This window comes from Molothrus aeneus, chromosome 5 (assembly GCF_037042795.1).
Source record: "Molothrus aeneus isolate 106 chromosome 5, BPBGC_Maene_1.0, whole genome shotgun sequence".
Classification (NCBI taxonomy): domain Eukaryota; kingdom Metazoa; phylum Chordata; class Aves; order Passeriformes; family Icteridae; genus Molothrus; species Molothrus aeneus.
Genome location: NC_089650.1, coordinates 48,155,150 through 48,177,257, shown reverse-complemented (window position 1 = coordinate 48,177,257; position 22,108 = coordinate 48,155,150). Strand labels below are relative to the sequence as shown.

At 36.0% G+C, this 22,108-nt stretch overlaps 1 protein-coding gene across 4 annotated transcripts in view; it reads left to right on the top strand.

Moving 5' to 3' along the window:
- CADPS2 (calcium dependent secretion activator 2) overlaps positions 1-22,108 on the top strand; it is a 285,197-nt gene that overhangs the window by 225,831 nt on the left and 37,258 nt on the right. The window contains exons 19-24 of one of the 4 annotated variants that reach the window (XM_066550636.1): positions 3,145-3,301; positions 10,316-10,457; positions 10,587-10,706; positions 18,446-18,601; positions 20,754-20,901; positions 21,917-21,931. In XM_066550636.1, the coding sequence (XP_066406733.1) occupies positions 3,145-3,301; positions 10,316-10,457; positions 10,587-10,706; positions 18,446-18,601; positions 20,754-20,901; positions 21,917-21,931 (738 nt within the window). The remainder of the gene's footprint in view (positions 1-3,144; positions 3,302-10,315; positions 10,458-10,586; positions 10,707-18,445; positions 18,602-20,753; positions 20,902-21,916; positions 21,932-22,108) is intronic. The other 3 variants (XM_066550638.1, XM_066550637.1, XM_066550639.1) reach the window with 3 other exon arrangements.

The window sequence follows — 22,108 nt, the reverse complement described above, 5'->3', positions numbered from 1 at the left end:
GTTGATTGGAAAAGTATGCTCTTAAACTTGTGCTTTTTAAAATGGCATTGTAAGGTAGAAGAAATGAAATAAAACAATTTTATGTTTCTTACTTTCACATCTTTTCTTCATAATACAGAAACCACAACAGCTAGAATTCTAGCACCTCTTATGTCAAGGAATTACAAAACTTAACTTGCCCGGAAACACTTGTATATATTATTGAAATTTAATTAATAAATACAGTTTTCTAAGGTTCAGGAAATTGTTTTTAAAATGTTCTCAAAAAACTCAATAAATTTTTTTTTTTAAATATACAAATGGATAAACATTATCTAGTATATATAGTTATAAAATATGATCATTCAAAACATCTGGTTTTATATCACACTATGGAATCTGGTTTTTAGCTTACATCTGTCATGTGTGAACTTGTTATAGATGTTTTATCATATACTGAAGAATCATCTGTTTTGCTGATTTGAAATTAATTCACTGGAGGTCCTGTTCTACACTACTGTTGCCACTGTGTCACAGTGTAATGATTACTTAATAAAATGTATATATTGTGGTCTTTGTCTTTTGAGGACCTGCACGACTGCAAGAAAATTGGACTTCTGTGGAAAAGAACACAGAAACAAAAGCCAGATCAAATAAACATATATGATTCAGCATCTCTGTTCAAAGATTGCATTCCATACTACTTACTTGCAGTCAGAGGTGTGGTGTTTTTCAGAAGGATAAGTATATTGCATGTGCCTTCAGAAAAATTTATTCAGCAAAAGTTTGCAATCTAATCTAAGGTACCTTGAAAAGAAAAAAGATAATGCTAAGGTTATTTTCCCTTTCCTTCATTCATGTAATACATGTTCAATTTCACTGAAATTTATAGGGCATACAGAATTTCAGTATTAAAGTATATCTGAGAAAAAGATTGCTAAATTATACATTCCCTACTCAAAACTGAATATTAAGTATGGAGACTTCACATCATAATGTTATGCAAATGTTCAGTGTTTGATGCTACAGTTAACAAAAAGGATCAGTAATCTGTAAAATAATAGATCACATTTTTAACACTAGATTTTTTTTTCTTTTTTTTTAATTCATAATATTTACAAATTTCGGGGATTCCCAAAGGGAAGAGAGGTATGTGATTCCTGATGAACTAAGCATTGTTTTGCTCTGCTCATAGCATGGAACTGTGCATTGAACATGTAGCATAAAATGTTTTGATGATTTCTGGTGTTGCATAGCCACATCTATGTGCCTTCTAGAATCTAAGAACTCCATTCTTCCTTTAATGCAGGCAATGTTTCTGTTCTCCAAGAATGTGTGTCACCAATTGCTAATTGCTTTTAGCCTATTATTATCCATAGCAACTTTGCTGTTACATTTAGCTTTAACTTTTTTTTTTTTCTATCCTTCTCTCTTGCTGCTCAAGTAATGATGCATAGCTCTTGAGAGAGAGTCAGAAGAATTTCTGTCTGGGTTCGAAGTGTCATTTACAACAACGAACTAAATGGAGAGAAAATGTGCTCATTTTTGAGTTTTGGATTTGTTTTGTTTTGAAATTTTGGCAATATTTTCTGAAAAGAGTTTTGTTTGCTTAGAAGGGTCCCCTGCCGGTGCCAATACACATTTTTTATTTTCGTGTAGTTATTTTCTAGAGTAAGGAGCCTGTTCCTTTAATTAACTCCTACTTAAACAGGTTCATTAATAAGAAATTTCTTCCAGTTTGATGAAACTGAAAGACTCCACTTCAAACTCTTTCCAAAGTTTTTGAAGCCTCATCTCTCCTCCTCACTGTGGTGCCAGTTGTCATCCTTCAGTCCTACCACTGGAGCACACAAAGTACTTTTCACTAATAGCAGGAGATGCTCAGCATTTCTCTAAAACTTTTGCCAATTCATCATTTCTCCATTTGCCCCGTGTCAGAAAGAACTACGGGCAGTCATCAGAAAGTCCATGATGCAAAAACACATTTGTAGACCACTTTACAGAAGTTGTCCTTTATTTTATGCCTTTCAGACTTGACCACATAAGACCACACCACCCAGGGCCTGCATTTCATAAATGCAAGTGAAGATTTATCTGAATTTATTTGAAGCTGGTGGGACTCAGTTCTTGTGCAGATCAAGCTACATATATTCCATGCTGACAACTCAAAAATATTCAAAATTATATATTCAAAATGAATGGCAGAAGTTTGACAGCAATGACATCTTCCTGTGTTGCATGTGTAGGCATTGCTCACTGTGATATGTTCTTATAAACCCTGAGTAAAACACTCTTAGCAGGAGTTCATCCTGTTTCATAAACTCCCTCCACCTTCATCTTTAACTCCAGGATCACAGAGCTCCCCTGATCCAATGCTCAGCTCCAATACTGGCATTTTAAAGCCTAGGTTTATGTGCTGGTAAAAAGGTACAATAGTTACATGTCTTTAATGAAGAACTGGATTTACTTGCTGATAATATTTTTCACAGATTTCTTCTCTTCTTTAAGGATTGCCTAAGAATATAAATTTTTGACAGAGAAAACAGTTCCAACATGTTAAGTTACTGAAAATTAGTATAGATATTAGTGAACTGCTAAAGATTTATAGCATTTGCACAAGGAAAACTGGATGTCCTCCTCAGAAGAAGCTGACACCTTTAAGGCAAAAATAGGAATTAAAATAACTCTCTAGCTGTTAAAAAAACCCCTCTGACTTCAAGGAATATAATTTTAAAATAAACCATCCCTTTTGATTACCAAATGAATGTAAAATGTATTCATAAAGATTTATTTTAAAAATAAATTCATCTGCTCTAGAATTTAATGAAATAAAAAAAAACATATACAGTCATTTTTTCAAGACTAAGGCCTTCACGCTTTTCTTTGCTCTCTGGAAAAAAAGGCATTTATACTCTCCTTTTTGATTTTTTTGGTGTTATATTTTTATTCTGATCATATCACCTTGCTCACAATAATCTGTTTGATTTCTTCCTTTTTTTTGATGGAAAGTTTTATAAAATATTTTCACATTTTTCACTTGGCCCATTCTTCCTCCCCAAATGAGACAGGGCATGACGTGACATACTCAGATGTGTTCTGCCACAAACAGAGCACATCTCTTGGCTTTGGCTCATGTTTAGTAATTTTATTTTGTCATGTTTGCAGGCATTCTCTTGGTGGCCAGAACTGTTGGCTGAGCATGCAGAGAAGTTTTTGTCTCTGTATTCTGTTGACATGGATTCAGCACTTGAGGCACAGCCACAAGACTCCTGGGACAGCTTCCCACTTTTCCAGCTGCTGAATAATGCCCTCAGAAATGACAGTAAGATCTTAATTTTTTCACATACTGTTTGCATAAGATTTTTCAATGTACCCACACCTTAGAATGTGTTTCTAAACAGGATAATGCTCAAAATAAAAGTGACAGTGCCTGTTTTTATGATACATGTCCTGGTGTTCCATTTCCTGCAAGCTGAGCAGTTTCTCTCTATCCTTGCACCATTTCACTCCTTATTCTGGCAGTGCATTAACCAGTTGGTATTCACAAATTAATCAGTATTGAATCAATTATGTACAAGTAGTATAAGAGGTATTGATAGCTTGCATTTAATCTATATTGCTTAAATAAAGTTGTCATTTATATTTCCTTCTAAGCCTTCTAAACTTCTTTCACACTAGTTTTGTCTATAAAGGTATAGTAGTGTTGGCATGAATGGAATAAAATACATACAAAAAATGTTCTGTTTCGATCCTTTGTTGGGCAAACTGCAACTTCAGGAACTTACTAAAATCACTATGATGGCAATCGAAAAGGTTGCTGAAAAGGGTGCAGGAATTTTTCAATCCTGCTGCAGATCTCAGAAGGGCTGGGCTCCTGAAAGGTGGTTTATCCACTACTTTAAGTGGTGTCCAATCATCTAAAATCCAGATTAAAAATCTGAAGTCTGTATTCAAATGGGATATTCAGCCTATTATTCTACCATCATACCTTTTCAGTTAAGGAAGCACATCTCTAGTTGTGATGTTACATGCACTTAAAACAATTCTTTGGTTTCTGTAAACTGTGTATTTTAAAGTAGTCTTACAAGAAGGATTTGTGACACCAGTTTTAACTTTATTCTGGTGTCATTTGTGTTCCTCTGAGCTTTGGTTCCAACCTGAGAGAAGGGTCAGGAACAAAAGAGGGTTTTCCTCATATGCAAGAGTTTGCTAATAGACTGCTGATTTTTCTTTCTTTAAAAGATTAAATGGATAATAATGCTAAATTACTAGAATAGGCTTAATTAAGAAAGACATTTTATGAAAACTTCCATGTTAAAGCAACTATTACAAATATTGTAAGACTTTAACTGAAGGACATGAAACAACTGTTGTATGAAATATCACACCTGTATACCAATTTCAGTAATTCCCTAATGGTAATAGATATATTAAATGACAGTTTCTGGCAGGTGAAAACCATCTGGAAAATTACACACTTTTTTCAGAACTACTGGAAAGAAACCATGGAAATTAGTCACCTATTAATCAGTGGACATGTTACCAAGGGGCAAGTGACTGTTCTACCAAGAAGTGATTCCCAAGTGGAACATACCTCAGTGCTTACTCTTTAATTAACAGGCTTTTCACCTTTTAACTGCATTAAAAGCATTAGCAAGAGCTTCCCATGCTTATATAATAAATTTTACAGTCTTCCAAGGTAAAAGAAATAATTCTGACTTTACCCTAAGTGAAAATCTTTTCCTGAAAACTATCACCCACATAAAAATAAATTTAGAAAAAAAATCTAAAAAAGGAAAAACTGGAATGTGGTCTCATGAGGATAAAAAGGCTAGTGTTAATAATTAACAGGGAGAGTGAAGTGGAGTAAATTAGCCATAATAGAGCCCACAGTGACTGGCAAAGTCACCTCTCATTATCAAAAAACTCATTAGGAAATGAAGAGGTGGAAATCCCACTGCGTTATTCTCACTCTCTGGCTATATCAGAGATTACTTTTCAGACTTCTTTCAAATGAAGAACAGTTAGGTCACCATATTGCATATTAGGTTAATCTTCACTGAAATTTGGTGGACTGACACCTGCATATTATTCTATCTTGAGAGCATTAAATGAGCTCTAAATCTTTGGTGCATCAATCAGTTTTCACATAAACCTGACATGAGACAACTTCTAACAATAAAGAAACAATCTTACATTTTACAGCATTAAAGAAAACTTGCATGTAAAACTATTTTTACAACTACATAACTAAAGTATAATAAAAAACCCTCTGAGATAATGAAAATTCATATTCAAATAATACTGAAGGTGCTATTTTACACGGTGTAAAAACATTGTACAAGACTCAAGGCAAACACTTCAAAATCAGCATTCAATTAAGAATAAGAAAAAATGCATTTTCCAATATGTTGTTTTATTTTTTATTAAGAGAGGGGAGGATGGGGAAGTCACCTTAAGACTCTCCATTTTTTCTGATCTTATTCCACAAGGAAGAGTACATCAGCGATTGCATTCCCATTTAGTCTAACTGAAAAACTTTAACAAATAGAGGGAGGGAGGAGGATGATCTTCCCATCTTGTAAAATATTTCAGCTGCTCTCTTGAGAGAACAGCTCTCATGAGAAAATCTAACTGCTAACATCTAACATCTCTCTGCTAACTACAAAAAGTGAATTAAAAAATTATATTCACTGCGGAGATGAATAATAGATTGAAGATAAATTCCTTGTGTTTTTTCAAATTGTAAATATTTGAAAAAAAATCATAGCTGCTTTTATAGTATGCATTTTAATGATCTCCAGAGTTGCTATTGTCCACACACAATTATGCCTGACTCTGAAAAGCTTTGCAGATTGTACAGCGATAGCAACAACAATCTCTCTAGGACAGCAAAATTATTTTTTCCAAAATTAGATATTCATAAAGGGAAGAAGAACATAATTGTCCCAGGATTGTATCTTACTTTCTGTAATGACTATGTTACTTTTCTTCCACAGAGCCTATACATTGTGTTTGAAGGGGCCTGCTTTAGAGGGCTATTTACATTTTGTAGTTGTTTAATTATTCAGATTCATCTGGTTTTTAGTGCCCAAAAGAGACAGGTATTAATTTCTCTTCATTTAACGTGGTGTGAGAGATATCTTTTAGTGGCATATGCCTAGTTAGATATTTTGCTTGTTATAGAGGTTTTCCAACTCTATTCAATATTCGGATAATTTTATTACCAAGTTTTCTCTGCAAGTGTCACTTACTGACACTTTGTCCTGTTAATGCTGTTGCTCAGCATTATTGCATTGCTACCTTGGCATGAACCAGTCAAAACCAGGGGTGTTGTAAAGGTGACTCATTCCTTCAAGTCTTACTCAGTGGAATGTCTGTGCACCTGCTCGAACTCTGCCACTGTCTGCTCTAAAGGGCAGAGTCTGATGAAGCTGATTTAGAAAAAGCAGCATGTTGAGTGTTAGTCTTTTGAAAGCCATTGCCATAATTATGGTTACTGACTTCAAACAGGAATTCTCTGATACACTTTTTCCCACTATGGTTGCTAGTAGCAGAGTGGCAAGCACCCCAAAAGACAGAATCATCGCCTTCCTGCTTTGTTACAGACTTTGTACCACTTTTGGACTAGAATTTATGTATAACATTGTACCCTATCTTAAACTAGAGGGTAGAGTTAGAAAACAACTTGGATTTAAGGTAATCAGAGCAAACTGCATACCCACCCCAATACCTCAAACCTTACACTTCTCATTCATTGAAGGGTATCTTTTCTCAGATCAGGGACTCAGTCCTACTAGGAACTGCTTTGAAATCATAACCTTCAGATAACAGCTACATGTCTTGGTTATTGATACTGAGAGTTAACTCAAGCTGCATTATTCCTTTCCAGAATATTCAGTAATCATTTTTCCTAATGGGACTTCTGCACAAAGGTAAATTGTGCTATAACCTGTTTATGTCACTCTATCTTGTAAAGTTCAAATAAATTTTAACCTTGCTTTCACAAAGCAAACCTCTAAATTTCACTTTTAAAATATGTCTTATATCTAAAAATACAAGATAATTTCCATTTAAATTGGAACACTTGCAATTTTTACTGCAATTTAACTAGCTGATTAAGAAATTCTCTGTGGAGGCAGAATATAAACAGCAAATGAATATAAACTTTCTTTTCACATGTCGTTGGTTGAGTTTCAATTGCTAGAAATATAATCTGGACCCTCAAGGATATTTCCTTCTTGAAATATACTCTTTCTTATTTTGGATTTGAAAATATTCCAGAAAATTCAGGTTATCTTTTCAGTAGAATCCAATTAAGAGCAGAATAATTACAGACTCTCTGACAGAGGGCTAGTTTTGTCAAGGGAAAGGAGACTTATGTTGATCTGTGTCATGCTTGCCTGCCTTTGATTCTGCAGAAGCTCTTGAGGACAGCATGACATGCTGACTCCAGGAAAGCTCCTGAGATGTGCCTCTATTAGTAAAAGCAATAGAAGCCTCTCTGCTTCTGTGGTACACAGGCACAGCAGATTCATTTCCTACTGTTGGAGATGAAACCTCATTCCAGTACTGAATAACTAGACTTTAGATTCATCTCTGATATTTTCTTGTAATATTTTAATATATTTCAGCTAATATATTTCCTAATATGGAAAAAAATAGACTAGTTTTCTTCTTCAACTTCAATATTTCAAGAATATCTAGTTCAGGTTTCTGTTTCCATTCCCATCATGTGTTTTCCTTTAATATTGCCTATGCATTACCTTGCTCTGGCATAGGCTTTCATTTTGTTGTTCCTTGTGTGAATATGCATGGCTCATATGAAGAGGGTGTTAGGTGTCTATACTTAAAAGACAATGGAGAATTAAGCTGCATAACTTTGAAGACAAGTGGTAGTTGAGGGATCTGAAGCATGGCATTTCCTCAAGGATCTCCTGTTTCCCACCTGCTTTGATGCACAGGTATCTTTTGGCAAGATCAATTTTAATCATAGGGTAGAGTGCCATGAGTCTGATGATGCTACTAAGCTATATCACTTATCTCTGTGCTCTGAGTTCTTTCCCTGCCCTGCATTAATCCTTGATGGAGATCTCCAGATGGGTAAATCAGAGCTGCCAAGTCCTTAACCCTGGGAAAACAGAATGCTCATGGAGCTGTTGATCCACGACAGTTCTCTTGTGGGTGTGTACCCACATACAGAGGGAATTCTGTGGAGGTGAAGTGTAAGTCTTGGCATAATTTTGGAAAATTTCACTTCCCTGTAAAGACTGGTGTCATGATGTTAGGAAAATGATTCAGCTTTTGAACACCTTTACTGACTGTGACTTCTTAAAATTTCATGCTGGCTTCAAAATAACAAGTCACCTTCCTGCCCACGAGGCTTCATTACTGTAATTCCCAGAGCAGTGCTTGTAGCAGAGCATTTCTGCAGTGTGCTCAGAAAATACTGAACTACAAGCTTATGCCTTCAAGTAACTGTGATTCCCTGATTAATTACAGTTCTTCGCTGGTTCACTATAAAGCAGCAAGATTGATTTAATTGGCACAGTTGTATTCTTGCTGTTATTTTTCTGCTCAAAGTTGCCTTGAAAACTCAGTCTAATATGCAAATGGATACTAGCAACCTTTTGTTTCTCAAAGGCAGTGCTCATCAGCTGTTTCCTGTGCAACTTTTGTAATATCCAAATCCTCCTCAGTCATTTTTGTTGCTTGTGAAAGGGCTGTAGTTTTAGGATATATATAAGACAATTATAAATAGAGAAAAATAACACTGTTTTGAATTCCTGATATAGAAATAATCAGCTAGAGCTAACTAGTTAACAATTATTTTGAGGAGCAGTGTAAATAATGGATCATGTTTGTAATGGACTCACAGGTACTCTCAAGGGTGGATTCTCAAGTGTTTAATAAAGAGATGATCCTACACCTCTGCCTTTTTCTCAGTGGAAACCCTAATAATCTCTGCCTGCTACCTAGCTGCCTGTTTTTATAAAACTTCATGTATCTGGTATCTCCATCCCTGTGTCTAAAGTGGTTGGAAATTAGCTGAAAGTTTCAAAATTCTTAGCAAGATAGGCAATTACACAAAGCCAGAGAGCTGATCACATAATATTGTTTCCTCAGGTAAAGGGGATTGATATAGTATTTCCTATTACTCTACAAGGATGTTTTCAAGAAAATAATTTTTTGCTTTCAGATCATTTTATTCAAGGAAAAAAGTAAAATGGTTTCCAGACATTCAGCAACAAGGGCACTCCTTGCAGTACAAGTAGCAACAGGGGACAGAAACTCGATGGCACATTTGCCCCATAGTCTCCATTTCTCCCAAGTTCCGTTTGGGCTGGACATCATTCAGGAATGGAAGGCAAAGTAGTTTCTAAAAGTTATAGAAATTATTTTAGCATGTTAGACATGGAATGGCATTGATAGTAGAACGAAAAGGGATTGTAATTTTAAAGGATGGTGTCCACGGTGAGCTCTGTGATCCAGGCTTTTCTTCCTTGGAAGAGGAGGAAGCCTCCTCAAAATGTGGTTTTGATGCCCATCCAGTTATACAGGAAGCCTGCATGCTGGAGTAGGTGGGAGGAGAAACCCACAAAAGAGTTTAAAACAACAGCACACGGACAAAAGAAAACAAAGGTTGGCAAGATCATGAAAATTTTTCTCTGTGTCTGAGCTTCTGTGATTTCCATATGCACATGGGAATACTCTCATAGGTTCTTATAACAGTGCTAGATTAAAGGGTGAACACAGACACATTCAGAACATGAAACATATATTCTCTTGGTGGGACAGGACATTAGTGTGCTAGGAGTTAGCATTTGCTGAGAGAGCACTTCAGCAAATACAGGGACAAGCAGGGGTGGTGGCAAAGTAATTGTCAGATTTTGAGCATGTTCAGTTTGCATGTGTATGCAGTTTTTCACGTAATAAGTCCCATCTGTGAAGTAGATAATATTCTACTGCTTAGTAATGGCATTCAAATACTTTTTTTTTTCTTTGTTCAGGTATTTTTGTCCTCTCTTGGTGTAGAAGTAATGAAAATAAAATTGCTAATCTTTAGATTCAGCAAAGCATATTATTAATTTTAAGAAGATGCAAAAAGGTTGTGGTTCAGTGAAGAATTTCTGTATGTACCTACTTTTCATTACACTGACAATTTGAAATGTACTACACTGTCCTTAAGGAACACTTCATTTATCTTTTCTGAACTGTATTTCCTACAAAGCTAGATCTTACTCTTATAATGCCTTTGTGTACTAAAACATTTTAAGATACACTTCTTCCTGTAACAAAAGGTCTGACATTTTTGTCTCCTGTTTGTTTTTTAAAGCACTTTTGTGCAATGGAAAGTTTCACAAGCACTTGCAAGAAATTTTTGTTCCCATGGTCGTCCGCTACATTGATCTCATGGAATCATCAATTGCTCAGTCCATTCACAGAGGTCTTGAACAAGAGTCATGGCAACCTGTCAAGTAAGTGCTTTTTACAAAATCTGAACAAAGCACCTGCTTATAGCTTTCTGTCTAATAAGGGGTTCTCCCCTGTTGCCCTCTAAATATGCTATTTTTTATTGTATTCCTACATTGTTTATTTCTTCACAGGAGCATCACCAACAGTCTTCCTAATGTAGCTCTTCCAAAAGTTCCAAGTTTGCCTGTTAATCTTCCACAAATACCTAGCTTTACTACACCAACCTGGATGACTTCTTTGTATGACTCCACGTGTGTATTCTTCAATAACTTTCTGACTGTATGTCAGCTCTGCATGGCCTTGCTAGTGTTCTGTGCAGCTGTATTTGGATTGCATGGTGTTTATCCTCTCTTAGTTGGAAGTTGTTGTTTCTTGAGAGTGAGCCCAGCATGGACTGTTAGTGAGTTGCGCTTTCTAGTGCATTAAAATGTAGCAGTCTTAAACCTGGTAACTCAGAAAATCAACTTTGCAAAGGTCTGTCATGGCAGGAATGATGTTTAATACTCTAAACAACCAAATGACTCTTTCGAATTAATAAGCAGTGGAGAACCTTTTGGATGATTGATTTTAGATTGTGGTTTTGTAAAATGAGGCAGCCCATTATATTTTTTGCATGGGTTTGATTAACTCATTTTATATTGGCTCAGAAAGTCATTGATTGTAAATATTGTCTTCAGATTAAATATCCATGTTACAGGAAAATAGTAAAATGTTAATAAGTGCCAAGGGGAGAAGTACATCCCTTTCTTTGTCTGCTTGAAAAAAAAAATATTTCTTTTTGATATTTCCCCAACATTTCGGTGCTCAGTGGAAATATTCCCATAGTTATAGGTCTGATTTCTGTGTGAAGACACATCAATATATGTCAGAGAAAGGCTCATGGAACCTTATTTTAGCAAAAGTTATATTAGGAAAGCATGAAAGTGAAAAACTTCAAAAAACACACATTCAAAACACATACGTTGATAATATCAAGACAAGTGTTGACTTTTCAAGTACATGACAGACTCCTAAATAGCACTAGATCTATTTCTGTAAGAGTTAATGCAATCATAGAATACCATGTTAAAAGGGTCCTCAAGGATTATCTCATCAACTTTTCTTGGCAAAACCATGGTCTAGGATGGCCTAGTGCCCTGTCCAGATGAATTTTTAAAATGTGCAATGTTGGGGAACCCATCATTTCCTCTGGGGGGATTATTCCAATGGCTGATTGTCTTCATTGTGAAAAATTTCCTCTACTTTCTAATCAGAAACTCCCCAGAAGTAACTCAAACCCATTATCCCTTGTCTTTTTCATGTGACTCCTTGTAAAAAAGGGAGTATTATCATTGTTGTTCTGCTGTTAATTCCCCTAAAAAGTGACAGAATTCCTCTTAATCCTTGGCTTTGGTACCTTTTGTGTTTACTATAGTAATGCTAGGTTTCTCCTGATGTGCTTATGCAAGTCATTTCAGCTTTGAATACAAACTAATTGGCCCTCTGGAACTCAAATTCCTTTCTGTTATCCCCAGGTTTTCAAAGGTCACTTTTTTTTTAAAGAATAGCTTTCAGAGTTAAGAGTTGCTAATCTTGGATGTGCTCTTGTAGTCTGCTTTCTAGCAGCCCCATCCAGTAAAAATAAATTGTGTAGATGGAATTTCATATATTTTGAATACTGAATTTATAATGAATACAGATTTTGGTTGGAGGATTATAGTGGTAGATCTTTCCTAAATGAAGGGGTTTGTGCAGCAATATATCTGGACTCTGTGGTCAAAACATGTACAAGCAAAGTAAAATTCAGCCATGGGCTCATCCCCCTTGCATATGTTCTTGTATTCAGTTTCATGGTATATAGGACACATGCATGAAATTCTAAACCAGCCAGTGAGGTTTTCATAGCCTTTGGTGAGCAGTGAGGTTGACATGCTGTAAGCACTTGCCAGAAGTAGCTGTCATTTTGCTGCTTTTGGAGAGAAACTGGGGTGAGCAGTGTCTCTTACTGGGGTTGTGACCTTTGTAAGGCCATCATCCCCTTTCAGCCACCCCACACTGTATTCTAGAAGAGATCTGCCATGGTGCTGGCTCTGATGGAGGCACCTCTTCATGTTCTTTCCCCAAAACATAGAGCTTTGAGGTTATATTTATAAAATTTGTATGAATTGACAGTCTCGATTGCAGGCAGAATTAAGTTACCTTTGTAATACTTTGGTATTCAGGCAGTATTTTAAGAATTAGCCTATCTTAATTCTACTGAAGAGCCAAGTAAATTCTCAGCATGGTCATGTATTTGGGTAAAAACAAAAAAGCAAAAGCACTGCAAGTCACTTGTCCCTCCTCCCAGGCTAAGGAGTTTCCTTTTTCCTCCTGGTAATGGTGGCTCAGTTTCTGGCAGAGGAAGTGGGTCACTTTCACTATTATGTAATAGAAAGGAGGAGGGTTTTATTTTCTCCCTCTTCTCCCATACCATCCTTTTTACTTAACTAGTAAGTGTGTTACTAACTAGTAACACACTTACTAGTTAAGTTCTTCAACAAGGAGTAACCCAATACCTTTGCTCCAATATCTGCTAAGCACAACCCAGAGCTTCCTGGCAGTTTTCCCTTTCAATGTGATGAACACCCCAGCTTAGATGGACTAGCAGGGTACACTGAATTATACATACAGTCAACAGTCATCTAATTCAGGAATGCAAGTGGACTCCTTCTCCCTGCTGCCTCCCCCACATCCTTCTTTCCCAGTTCACTCTGCTCCCTCCTCCCGGCCACAAAACTGATAATTCAGCAAGAAGATGACTATGTATATCACAGAGTTCTGGGGGACTTTCCTCTTTAACCAAAAAGTGACGATTTTGGCTAGTTAATCATTATCAATTTGAATTGCATAATGTAGAATCTAGAGTCAAAACGAATGAGAATGAGTAGTCTGTGAGCCAACTGTGTTAAAGGTTTGCTGAAGTCCTGTGTCTCTTATCTGTAACAGAAAGAGATTTATTATTCTCCAAACTTTACTAATGTTTGTGTCCATGCTCTCAAGCTCATGTTTAAGTATTTTCATACTCAACAGAGCTATTATGTGCCTACCTAAGAATTTTGCTGAAGAGAAAGAAGTAAAAATATATTCACAGTTGGACATCCATTTGTGTGCTTTATTGATGAAAATAGATTTTCCCCATATTCACTTTAAATTTGCTACAGTTCTCTTGAACATTACTAGCAAAGATTGTTTATATTTTTTAATTAATTGTTTCCTTTTTTGTCCTTGATCATTTGTTTTGGAGCAATAAATATATGCTACTTATAAATGCATTTAGAAAGATCATTACCTTTTTTCCACTTCTTTTTGGGCATTGGAAAGTGAGATATGAAAAGGGAAAATTGTTATGAGTAGCAGTCTGTTTTTCTTGATTGGTCTCTGGAGAAGATAACTCAGAGGACACATTGGCTAGACATGCAGAGCACTGTGAATTGCTCTTCCATTTGGCTGAAGATAATCTTAAAGAGGGAAAATGTTTGAATACTCTGTAAAAGCTTTCAATCAGCCACAATGAGTTTTTCCTTACTTATTAATTCATTCAAATATACTTTTTAAATGGCTCTTCATATTTTAATTTTTTTGTGTGTGTGTGTCTACTGGACCTGGGTTTTAAGTTAGTTATGTGGGTGATTTTAATTGTTTATGGTTTAATTTATAGATTATTCTTTTCAGTGCAGACATAACATAGTGTCACTAACCAGAAATATTGTAGATGCACACCTGAGGTTGTTGCTATCTGGTGCCAATCTAAAACATCATCTTCAGGAAAATTCAAGGCTGGGGAAACCTGGAATAAGATATATGGTCACAGTGCCCCAGTATTGATGCAGAGGGAGTTGGTCTGAATGTGTCTGAGCTCCTGTGCTGGAGCTCTCTGTGTGTTTGTGAGTGCTGAGGGAGTCAGAAGGACATCTTTTATCTCTGTTCTGAGGGGCTGTGTCTGCAGTGCCACATACATTCCTGTCATAGAGCTTACCTCCAGCAAAGTGCTAGGAGGCCATGGCCTGTATTTCCAAGGATGGGTATTTAGAATTATAGCCCTAGGACTAATGGCATGGGGAAATCTGGCTGATCTGCTCTCTGTGGAATAAGGAATTATGAATAGCTAGGTCCTATTGAGCATTCTGGAAGACAAATTTATATTGTGGGGCAAATTTCTTTCCTTCTGAAATTATTAATATGCAGTAAGAAAGAAGACTTGAGAAACTTGTTTTGGTTGCTTGATCCTTAGGTTGCCTCAGCCTTGAGCTAAGCGAAGTCATGGAGTAGCTCTGTCCCCAATGTCTTTGAGGGACTTTAACTGATGGTTGCAAAGGTTCTGCTCCATCCTTCTGCCTCATCTGCTGGTGAAAAGTAGAGAGATGGGGCTGAGTGCAACTGACATTGAAATTATTGAAAATCCTTTTCTGTTGAAGGAATTCTCAATTGACTTTCTGAGCCCTGAACATGTATTTTGAGGCAGCTTAAAAATGAAAAGCTGGAGTTCACAAGCTGGGGGCTCACAATGGATGTAGTCCTTGTGCCATGTTTTCTAAATGGTCTTCACAAAATGCTAGTGGCTAGTATCTCAGTAGTAACCTTTAAAAAAATTGCAGTAATTTGTAAAATGACCATCCCTGTCCTTGGTAGATTATAGCATAAATGAAACCAGCTGCTTTTGAATCTTTGGATTTATTGATAATATTCTTAGATATTTAATACTTACATTTTTATATCCCAAGCCACCCTATGGAGTTTCATATGTAGCAAGAAATTATTCATTCTACATCTACTCTGAAGTCATGTGTGGGAGTATCTTGCAACCAGTGTACTTTATTAGTGTACTGTTTGACTAATTGCTACTGCTTAGGTACCTGGCAAGCCCAGTGGGAAGCTGCCTCTTTCAGCTGTCAGTGGATAAGTGAATTAAGGCTGCATGCAATTCCTAGATTTGATATGCTGCAGGTTCTTGGAGAAACATTATGTCTGGAATCTTATTTTTGTGCTGTGATCAGTATGATGCAAGGCATAAAGCCATAAAATAATTTAAAAGGGACCTCTGGAGATACCTGGTTTGCTTTCCCAGTCAAAGTGTGACCAATTGCAAAGTTAAATTCCCATTAAAATAAATCTGAATATAACAGGATGTGCATAATATTTGCCTCTTTTAATCCCTGGTAATCTTCTCTTACTGCCATGAGCTGATTAATAAGAATGGACAACTAGACAATGCCTCAAAGGTTAAGCTTTGCGACAGCAAAGCAGTAGAATTTGTGCTTAATTTTAAAACTATGGATAACTATTATAATTTTTAAAGAAAGAATGCAGTTCAGTTTCCTGGTAGAGCAATATTATTCCTTTCTTTAGGCTGAAGTAGCTTTACCATGCACATTCAAATAAAAACTTTTCAATAGTCAACAATAGTCAAGAATGTGTCCTGTCCCTTCACCAAAAAGAAAAAAAAAAGGTTCTCAAATGATAGGTACAGATTCAGTCTTGATTTGAATGCAGGAATTACTCCTGTGCCAGGAAGATGTAAAGTCTGAGTTTAGCTCTTCTTTTGCCTCATTTAGCAAACAAATTAGACATTTGTGTTAGGATGTGTGAACCAGGAACAAACAATTTCTGTTGTAGCACTTTATTTTCTTTCTTCGTCTTATTAGTACAATATGTTAGTCAAATTCAAAGGTCATTGGACAATACTGAATAAAAAATTGAAGGATGAAAACTCAAAATTATATGGAAAGAAAACAAATGAATTAGTGTTTCTTACAGAATGAATTCTTCCATGAACCTGTGCCTGTTACTACAGTTATAATAATTGTGAAATTTTATCTGATAATATAATTAAACAAAATTAAGTGGCTACTACAATGTAGTAGTAAACAAAGTAGTAAATGTACATAAGAATACATTTATGTTGTTATGAATTCATCAGTCCTCCTGAGTCCTAAAGAGTTTCCTTTGGAATTCCATCAGGTGAAAAAGAAACAACTATGGGAGAGTAAAAATGGTTAAGTTTTTGATCTGATGATGGAAATTATTAGTTTTGTTTCTTGAGAAAGTTTGGATTGTTTTCTAGAAAATACGTGTTTTCAACAGTTACAAAAATACTGAGATTATCCCATTTCTGTCCCCATATGATTTGTCTTATTCTTTTACCCCAATCATCTCAAAACTTGATTTAGTCACTTTTGAATCAGATAAGGTCTAAACAAAGCATCTACAGCTTCATTTGCAAGTGTACACAGCAGATGCAATGTATCTTCAATATTTGCTTGTCATATAACTTAAAAAACAGTCTAACGGGATTATAAATTTTCCAGAAGCTTTGGTTGTTTTTTTCTTTCTGTTCCTTAATTAAACTTAGTGATGTATGAAACTTAGCTGGGGTCCCTCAGCAGATAGAACCCCTGTGCAAGTTGTAACCTTAGCAGTCCCATGGGCCTTTTTCCTATTTCTGCTGTTTTCTTTCAGGACCACAATACAATACAAAATTAACAGTTACTGTGTAACACAAGTGGGGAAAATATGCATTATACCGAAAAAGCCTACACTAAAAAGTGTGTTGGGACTGTGGAAAACTGCTGCTGTGCACCATGATGGAATCAAAACCTGCACCATTAAAGCCAGAGCCAGAGCTGGTTGCTCAGAGGCAGCATTTCCCTTAGGCAGGAGCCCCTGCTGCCAGCTTGTCACTGCCTGGCTGTCCCCTCGCCCGGGCGACATTGCCTCGGGTGACAGGGCTGGCTGCGGTAGCCGCGGAGCAAGGGGCACATGGGTGTGACTGGAAGGTGAGGGATGCAGGTGTGAGACTGAAGCAGCGCCTGCTGCAACCCTGCTGCCCCTCAGGGCCCTGAAGGTGAGCTGGGCTGTGATTCACCTCCCTGCCCACTGCCCCCGTGGGGCCCAGTGGGCTGCCACTGGCTGAGGGGTGCCTTAGGGGGGCAGGTATTAGAGGTCCTTCCTGGCTGTTTCGTTCTGAATCTGACCCTGCTCTGTCCTGAGCACAATCAGTGTTTGCTGACTCCTTCCATGAGAGCTGGGGTCACTTAACACTTTGATAATTCTCTTCTTCAGTCATAAGGGAGAAGAAACAAACTGATGGTAGAGATGTATTTAAACTGTTTGGATCTGAATTGGGATTGTCAGCCTGAGTTTTGTGTCACTCACATCCTGGAATTCCATGTTGCATAGTATACTCTAATCTTAAATGGTAATGCAGGCATTGCAATGCAACACATTATTAAAATGTAATTAATCTCTATTGACAGTGGAAGTGTAAATGAACTTATTGCTTAGTTGTTGTGTTTTATCACAAGCAATTGTATTTAAATTTAGCAATCAAATCAGGGTGGAAGAACTTTAAAACATTATGGGCAATCTGAGATGGCATAGAGCCTTATTAATCTGCTGGTTTTGTTTGTACACAAATTTTCTTCAATAGTTTCTCTTCTCTTTTTTTTTTCCCACCCAGATCTGATGCTATTCCCTCAGTTAGAATTCATGAGCATTTATCAAGGGACTATTTTTCTGGTTATCTCTTTTACAATAGTACTACTAGCATCCTCATTCCTTTGGTAGACTTATCTACCAGAGTTATGGAGGCAAGAAAATATATGCACAAAACCTTCACTATATTGAAAATATCCATACTGTTCCTGTACCCTATATTTTTCCTATCTTGATCTGAAACTTGATCTATTTCATTTTCCATGCTCCCCAACATCCCATCTACCTCCCTATTGGGCCATATTTCTCAGCTAACAAATGAGAAATCATTCACTTTTTTCACCCTAAGGGGATATATTTTAAGCTTCCCACTACCATTTTCACATTTTTTAAATAAAAGCTACTGTGATAAAAGATACAGGGAAATGAAGGAAGAAGGTGGTGTGATAAGGAAATCTTATTACCTTAATTATGTGGCAACTGGGATAGACATCCATACATTTATCTTCTGTTTCTTGGGGGCTTGTTTTGTTTCTTATAGCAATGGATCAGCTACATCAGAAGATCTTTTCTGGAAACTGGATGCTCTGCAGATGTTTGTTTTTGATCTTCACTGGCCAGAACCAGAATTTGCCCACCATTTAGAGCAGAGACTTAAACTCATGGCCACTGACATGATAGAAGCCTGCGTTAAAAGGTACAGTTTAAATGATCACTTAAAAATTAGAAGAGATTTGAAAATTAGCACAGGAGGGCTTGTGCTGGCTTGCAGAGGTATAGCTATACCAGAATCCTGTCACTGGAATCAGGGCAGTTCTAAAGAGATCATGACTTCTGTTTATTTCCAGTATCTGGCAATCAGCAATTTGGCAACATCCAGGAAATACCAAGGAGAATTTCTCTATCTGTTGTGAATCGACCCTTGGAAATTAATAAATCAAGTTTGTTTTTTTCTATTCCACATCAGTGGAAAATATTAACAGAACTCAAAATTCTGCTAGAATAAATCTGTCTGCACATTTCCCTCTCCCTTTACTACATTATTCTTCATGTTCAGTTAATAGTACTATTTAATTCTTCAATTTTAGAGTACTGTCTCTAAGAAATATATTACAAACAAAGACTGTACAATATTTCTGCATTTGTACAGCAAACAAAAGAAGGCTAGCTTATAGTCATCCAACTGAAACTAAAAGTTTTATAGTGCTAAATATCTGAAAATTACAGAAAATATAGTGCTGTTTTTCCTTGAGCTGTATCTTAGCATTATTGGTATATTCTTTTAACTTAATTATAAGTGATCTGAAAAGACCTCTGCCATAGCTTTCAGTAAATATCACTGAGTTTAGAAGAAATATCTCTATGTCTAGAAAATTTACAGAGATCTACCATTAGGCGCTTCAGAAAGCTTAATCTGGACATATAAAAATACAGATTTAAAAAAAAAATAATAGAATGGGGAAAATAAATTTTGTAGATAATTTGTGTTAATCAAAAAATGTACAGTATTGATAAGAAGGGCTAAACAAGCAGAGAATCTTTACAGATGACATAGTATTACATTATCTTCTCTAAACACAGTAGGAAAAGGAAGAACCTCAGGCTAAGGATATGAGCCTGTTCCTAGAGCTGGAGTGATGAAATCATGATTAAAAAACCAGAAACATTTAAAAGAACTTTTCTGTTTTATTATGAAAGGGCAGTAATACAGGGAATGGAATAAAAGTTAAAGCTCTAACAAAGAAAGGTAGGAAACACTAAAATTAAAGCAATCCATCTGTTCTAAAGAATTTGGCATAGATGCTCAATCAATTGCAGTTATCTAAGAAATCTTAGAAAAATGGTGAAATCTTAAAGGACTACAAGACTATTAGTATAATCATAGTCTAAAAAAACAGAGTAGCAAAAAGATTCAGTGCTACTTATACATGGATTATATTGATTTTGAGTTGGAAAAAAAAAAACCTTTATTGTCTTATCAACAGGACTATAAAATAAATTAATATTTTAGACTTAATACATAAAATACCAGTCTTAATACAAAAATTATGTTTTTGTGTGGTCAAAGATACTGTATGTTAGGTAATAAAGATTAGAGTAGCAACACAGAAAAAATGGTGGAATTCTTCTCTTATAACTCTTCTTGTGATATTAATATGATCTTAAATTTTTTTTAAATGGGAATAGGATTCTTCTGTTCCCATCTTCCCATCTTCACACAAAATATTGTGTGAATTTCTGGTATCCACATATAAAAATAAGGGTGAAAATAAAACATTTTATCTTTAGATATGTTGAATTACAGTTTATTTCAGTGACATTGCTCCTTATTTACACTGTTTGAGAAAAAAATAGGGATTTTATGAAGTACATCTCCTAAAATGTCATAATTTTCAATGTAAATATTAGTATTTTCTTAATATTGAACTCATTTTCTTTATTAAAATTCTTTTTCCGTGAAAGCTAGAAGAGGAATTTCTCACTATATTTCTCAGCAGCAAGTATTTTATACAATAAACTGCATTTTAGCATAGAAAAGCTGGACAGTAAGGGGTATTTTCATTGCTTTATATTAAACACAAGGAAACATATTGTTATCTAGAAAGCAAGAAGATAATACTTTTATTGTTCAACTGAATTCACTAAAGAAATACAGACCCTTGAGATTACCATCAGTGCAATTGTTTATTGAAAGGCTGATATTCTGAATTTACAGAATTTTAATTCTAAAGTGTTCTCATGCATATGTATATTTTTAAGCCAACATCTTTACTAAGATTTTTATGTTTACTGTGGTTGTTCAGAATTATCAGAGATACTAATATTATAAATTGTGTTTTAATAAACAGAACAAGAATTGCATTTGAGCTGAAGCTGCAAAAGACAAACAAATCAACAGACCTGCGTATACCTTCTTACCTGTGCACAATGTTTAACGTCTTAGTTGACGCCAAGAAACAGACAGCTAAACTCTGTATACTGGATGGGGGGCAAGAGGTAAGTGGAATTTTGAATGTTTACTTCCTGTGATTGGTTGATCTGAACCATCTCATACTGCAGACTGTCCTTAGATTAATTTCAGACTAACTGAGATGCATCACATAGCTCTGTTGGTACAGAAGTGTGCATCAGCTGATCCCTAGCAGCACCATGCAAAGACACAACCCCTCATCTTCCACCAGAGAGCACACAGAGTGCTTCTGTAATTTGTTTGCTTTGACCTGTGAGTGTGTTGAACATTCAGAGGATTTCTTGACTCACAGCCCCTCCAGGAATTTCTCTCGGGCTGCAACAGAAAAAGAGCCCACTTCAGGACTCCTTTGTAATTGTAAAATAGAGCCAAAATATTGTCCTTTGCAGACAGGTTTTAATTTAGTAAGGTTTGGTTTTAAATGGATTATAGACCCAGCATTCATGCCTAGGAATATGCTGAAAATAGAGGAAAGAAATAACCAGGCAGTTTAATGGGGTTTTTTTAATTTGGTCTCCAAGGACAGGGACCGTTTTGGCAGTAGTCTGCTGCCAGGACTGTAGGTACTCCACAGTGGAGCACTGATGTGCTTTTGAAGGAAATGTAAACTTCACTGACTTCCATCACTCCTGTGTTGTCACTCTCAGCAGGATTAATCTGTGAAATGAAAAGAGTATGCTATGTAGGTTGGTGAGACCACCAGCAAAAATTAAAACGGGTCTTTCTTGCATTTGTGCTAATGCTTTTGGTTTGTAATTTGTTTGATTTGGTTTTGAAGAGACAGTAAAAACATTTTTCAGAATTTGGCAACAAAAAATGTATGTCTGCTTTAGGCATCTTCACAGTTACACTATTTGGACATATTTTTTTCAGTTGATTTTTGCATTTCTATACTGTGTTCATTTCATTGACTGATCTTTTCAAGTGAGCATATTCGATGTAATTGTCTTTTTTTTTCCTAATTCAATGAGACATTCATCATTTTCCTGTTCCACCCTGTCGTCTTTATTTTTCCTTTTGGTTTTCCGTGACACAAACCAGTTTGCTAGTCAATGGGTAAGTGTCTTTTCATTGTTTTTTAATTTGCATTTTTTTCATTGAATATTAACAGCCACTTTTTATTTTAAATGGTAATGTTGCTTTTTGTGTTAATTTCTTAGCCAGGCCCTCAGAATTCCTTCAGTCTGTCTGTGCAACAGACTGATCATCAGCTTCTCAGTTCTTTCTTTGTTC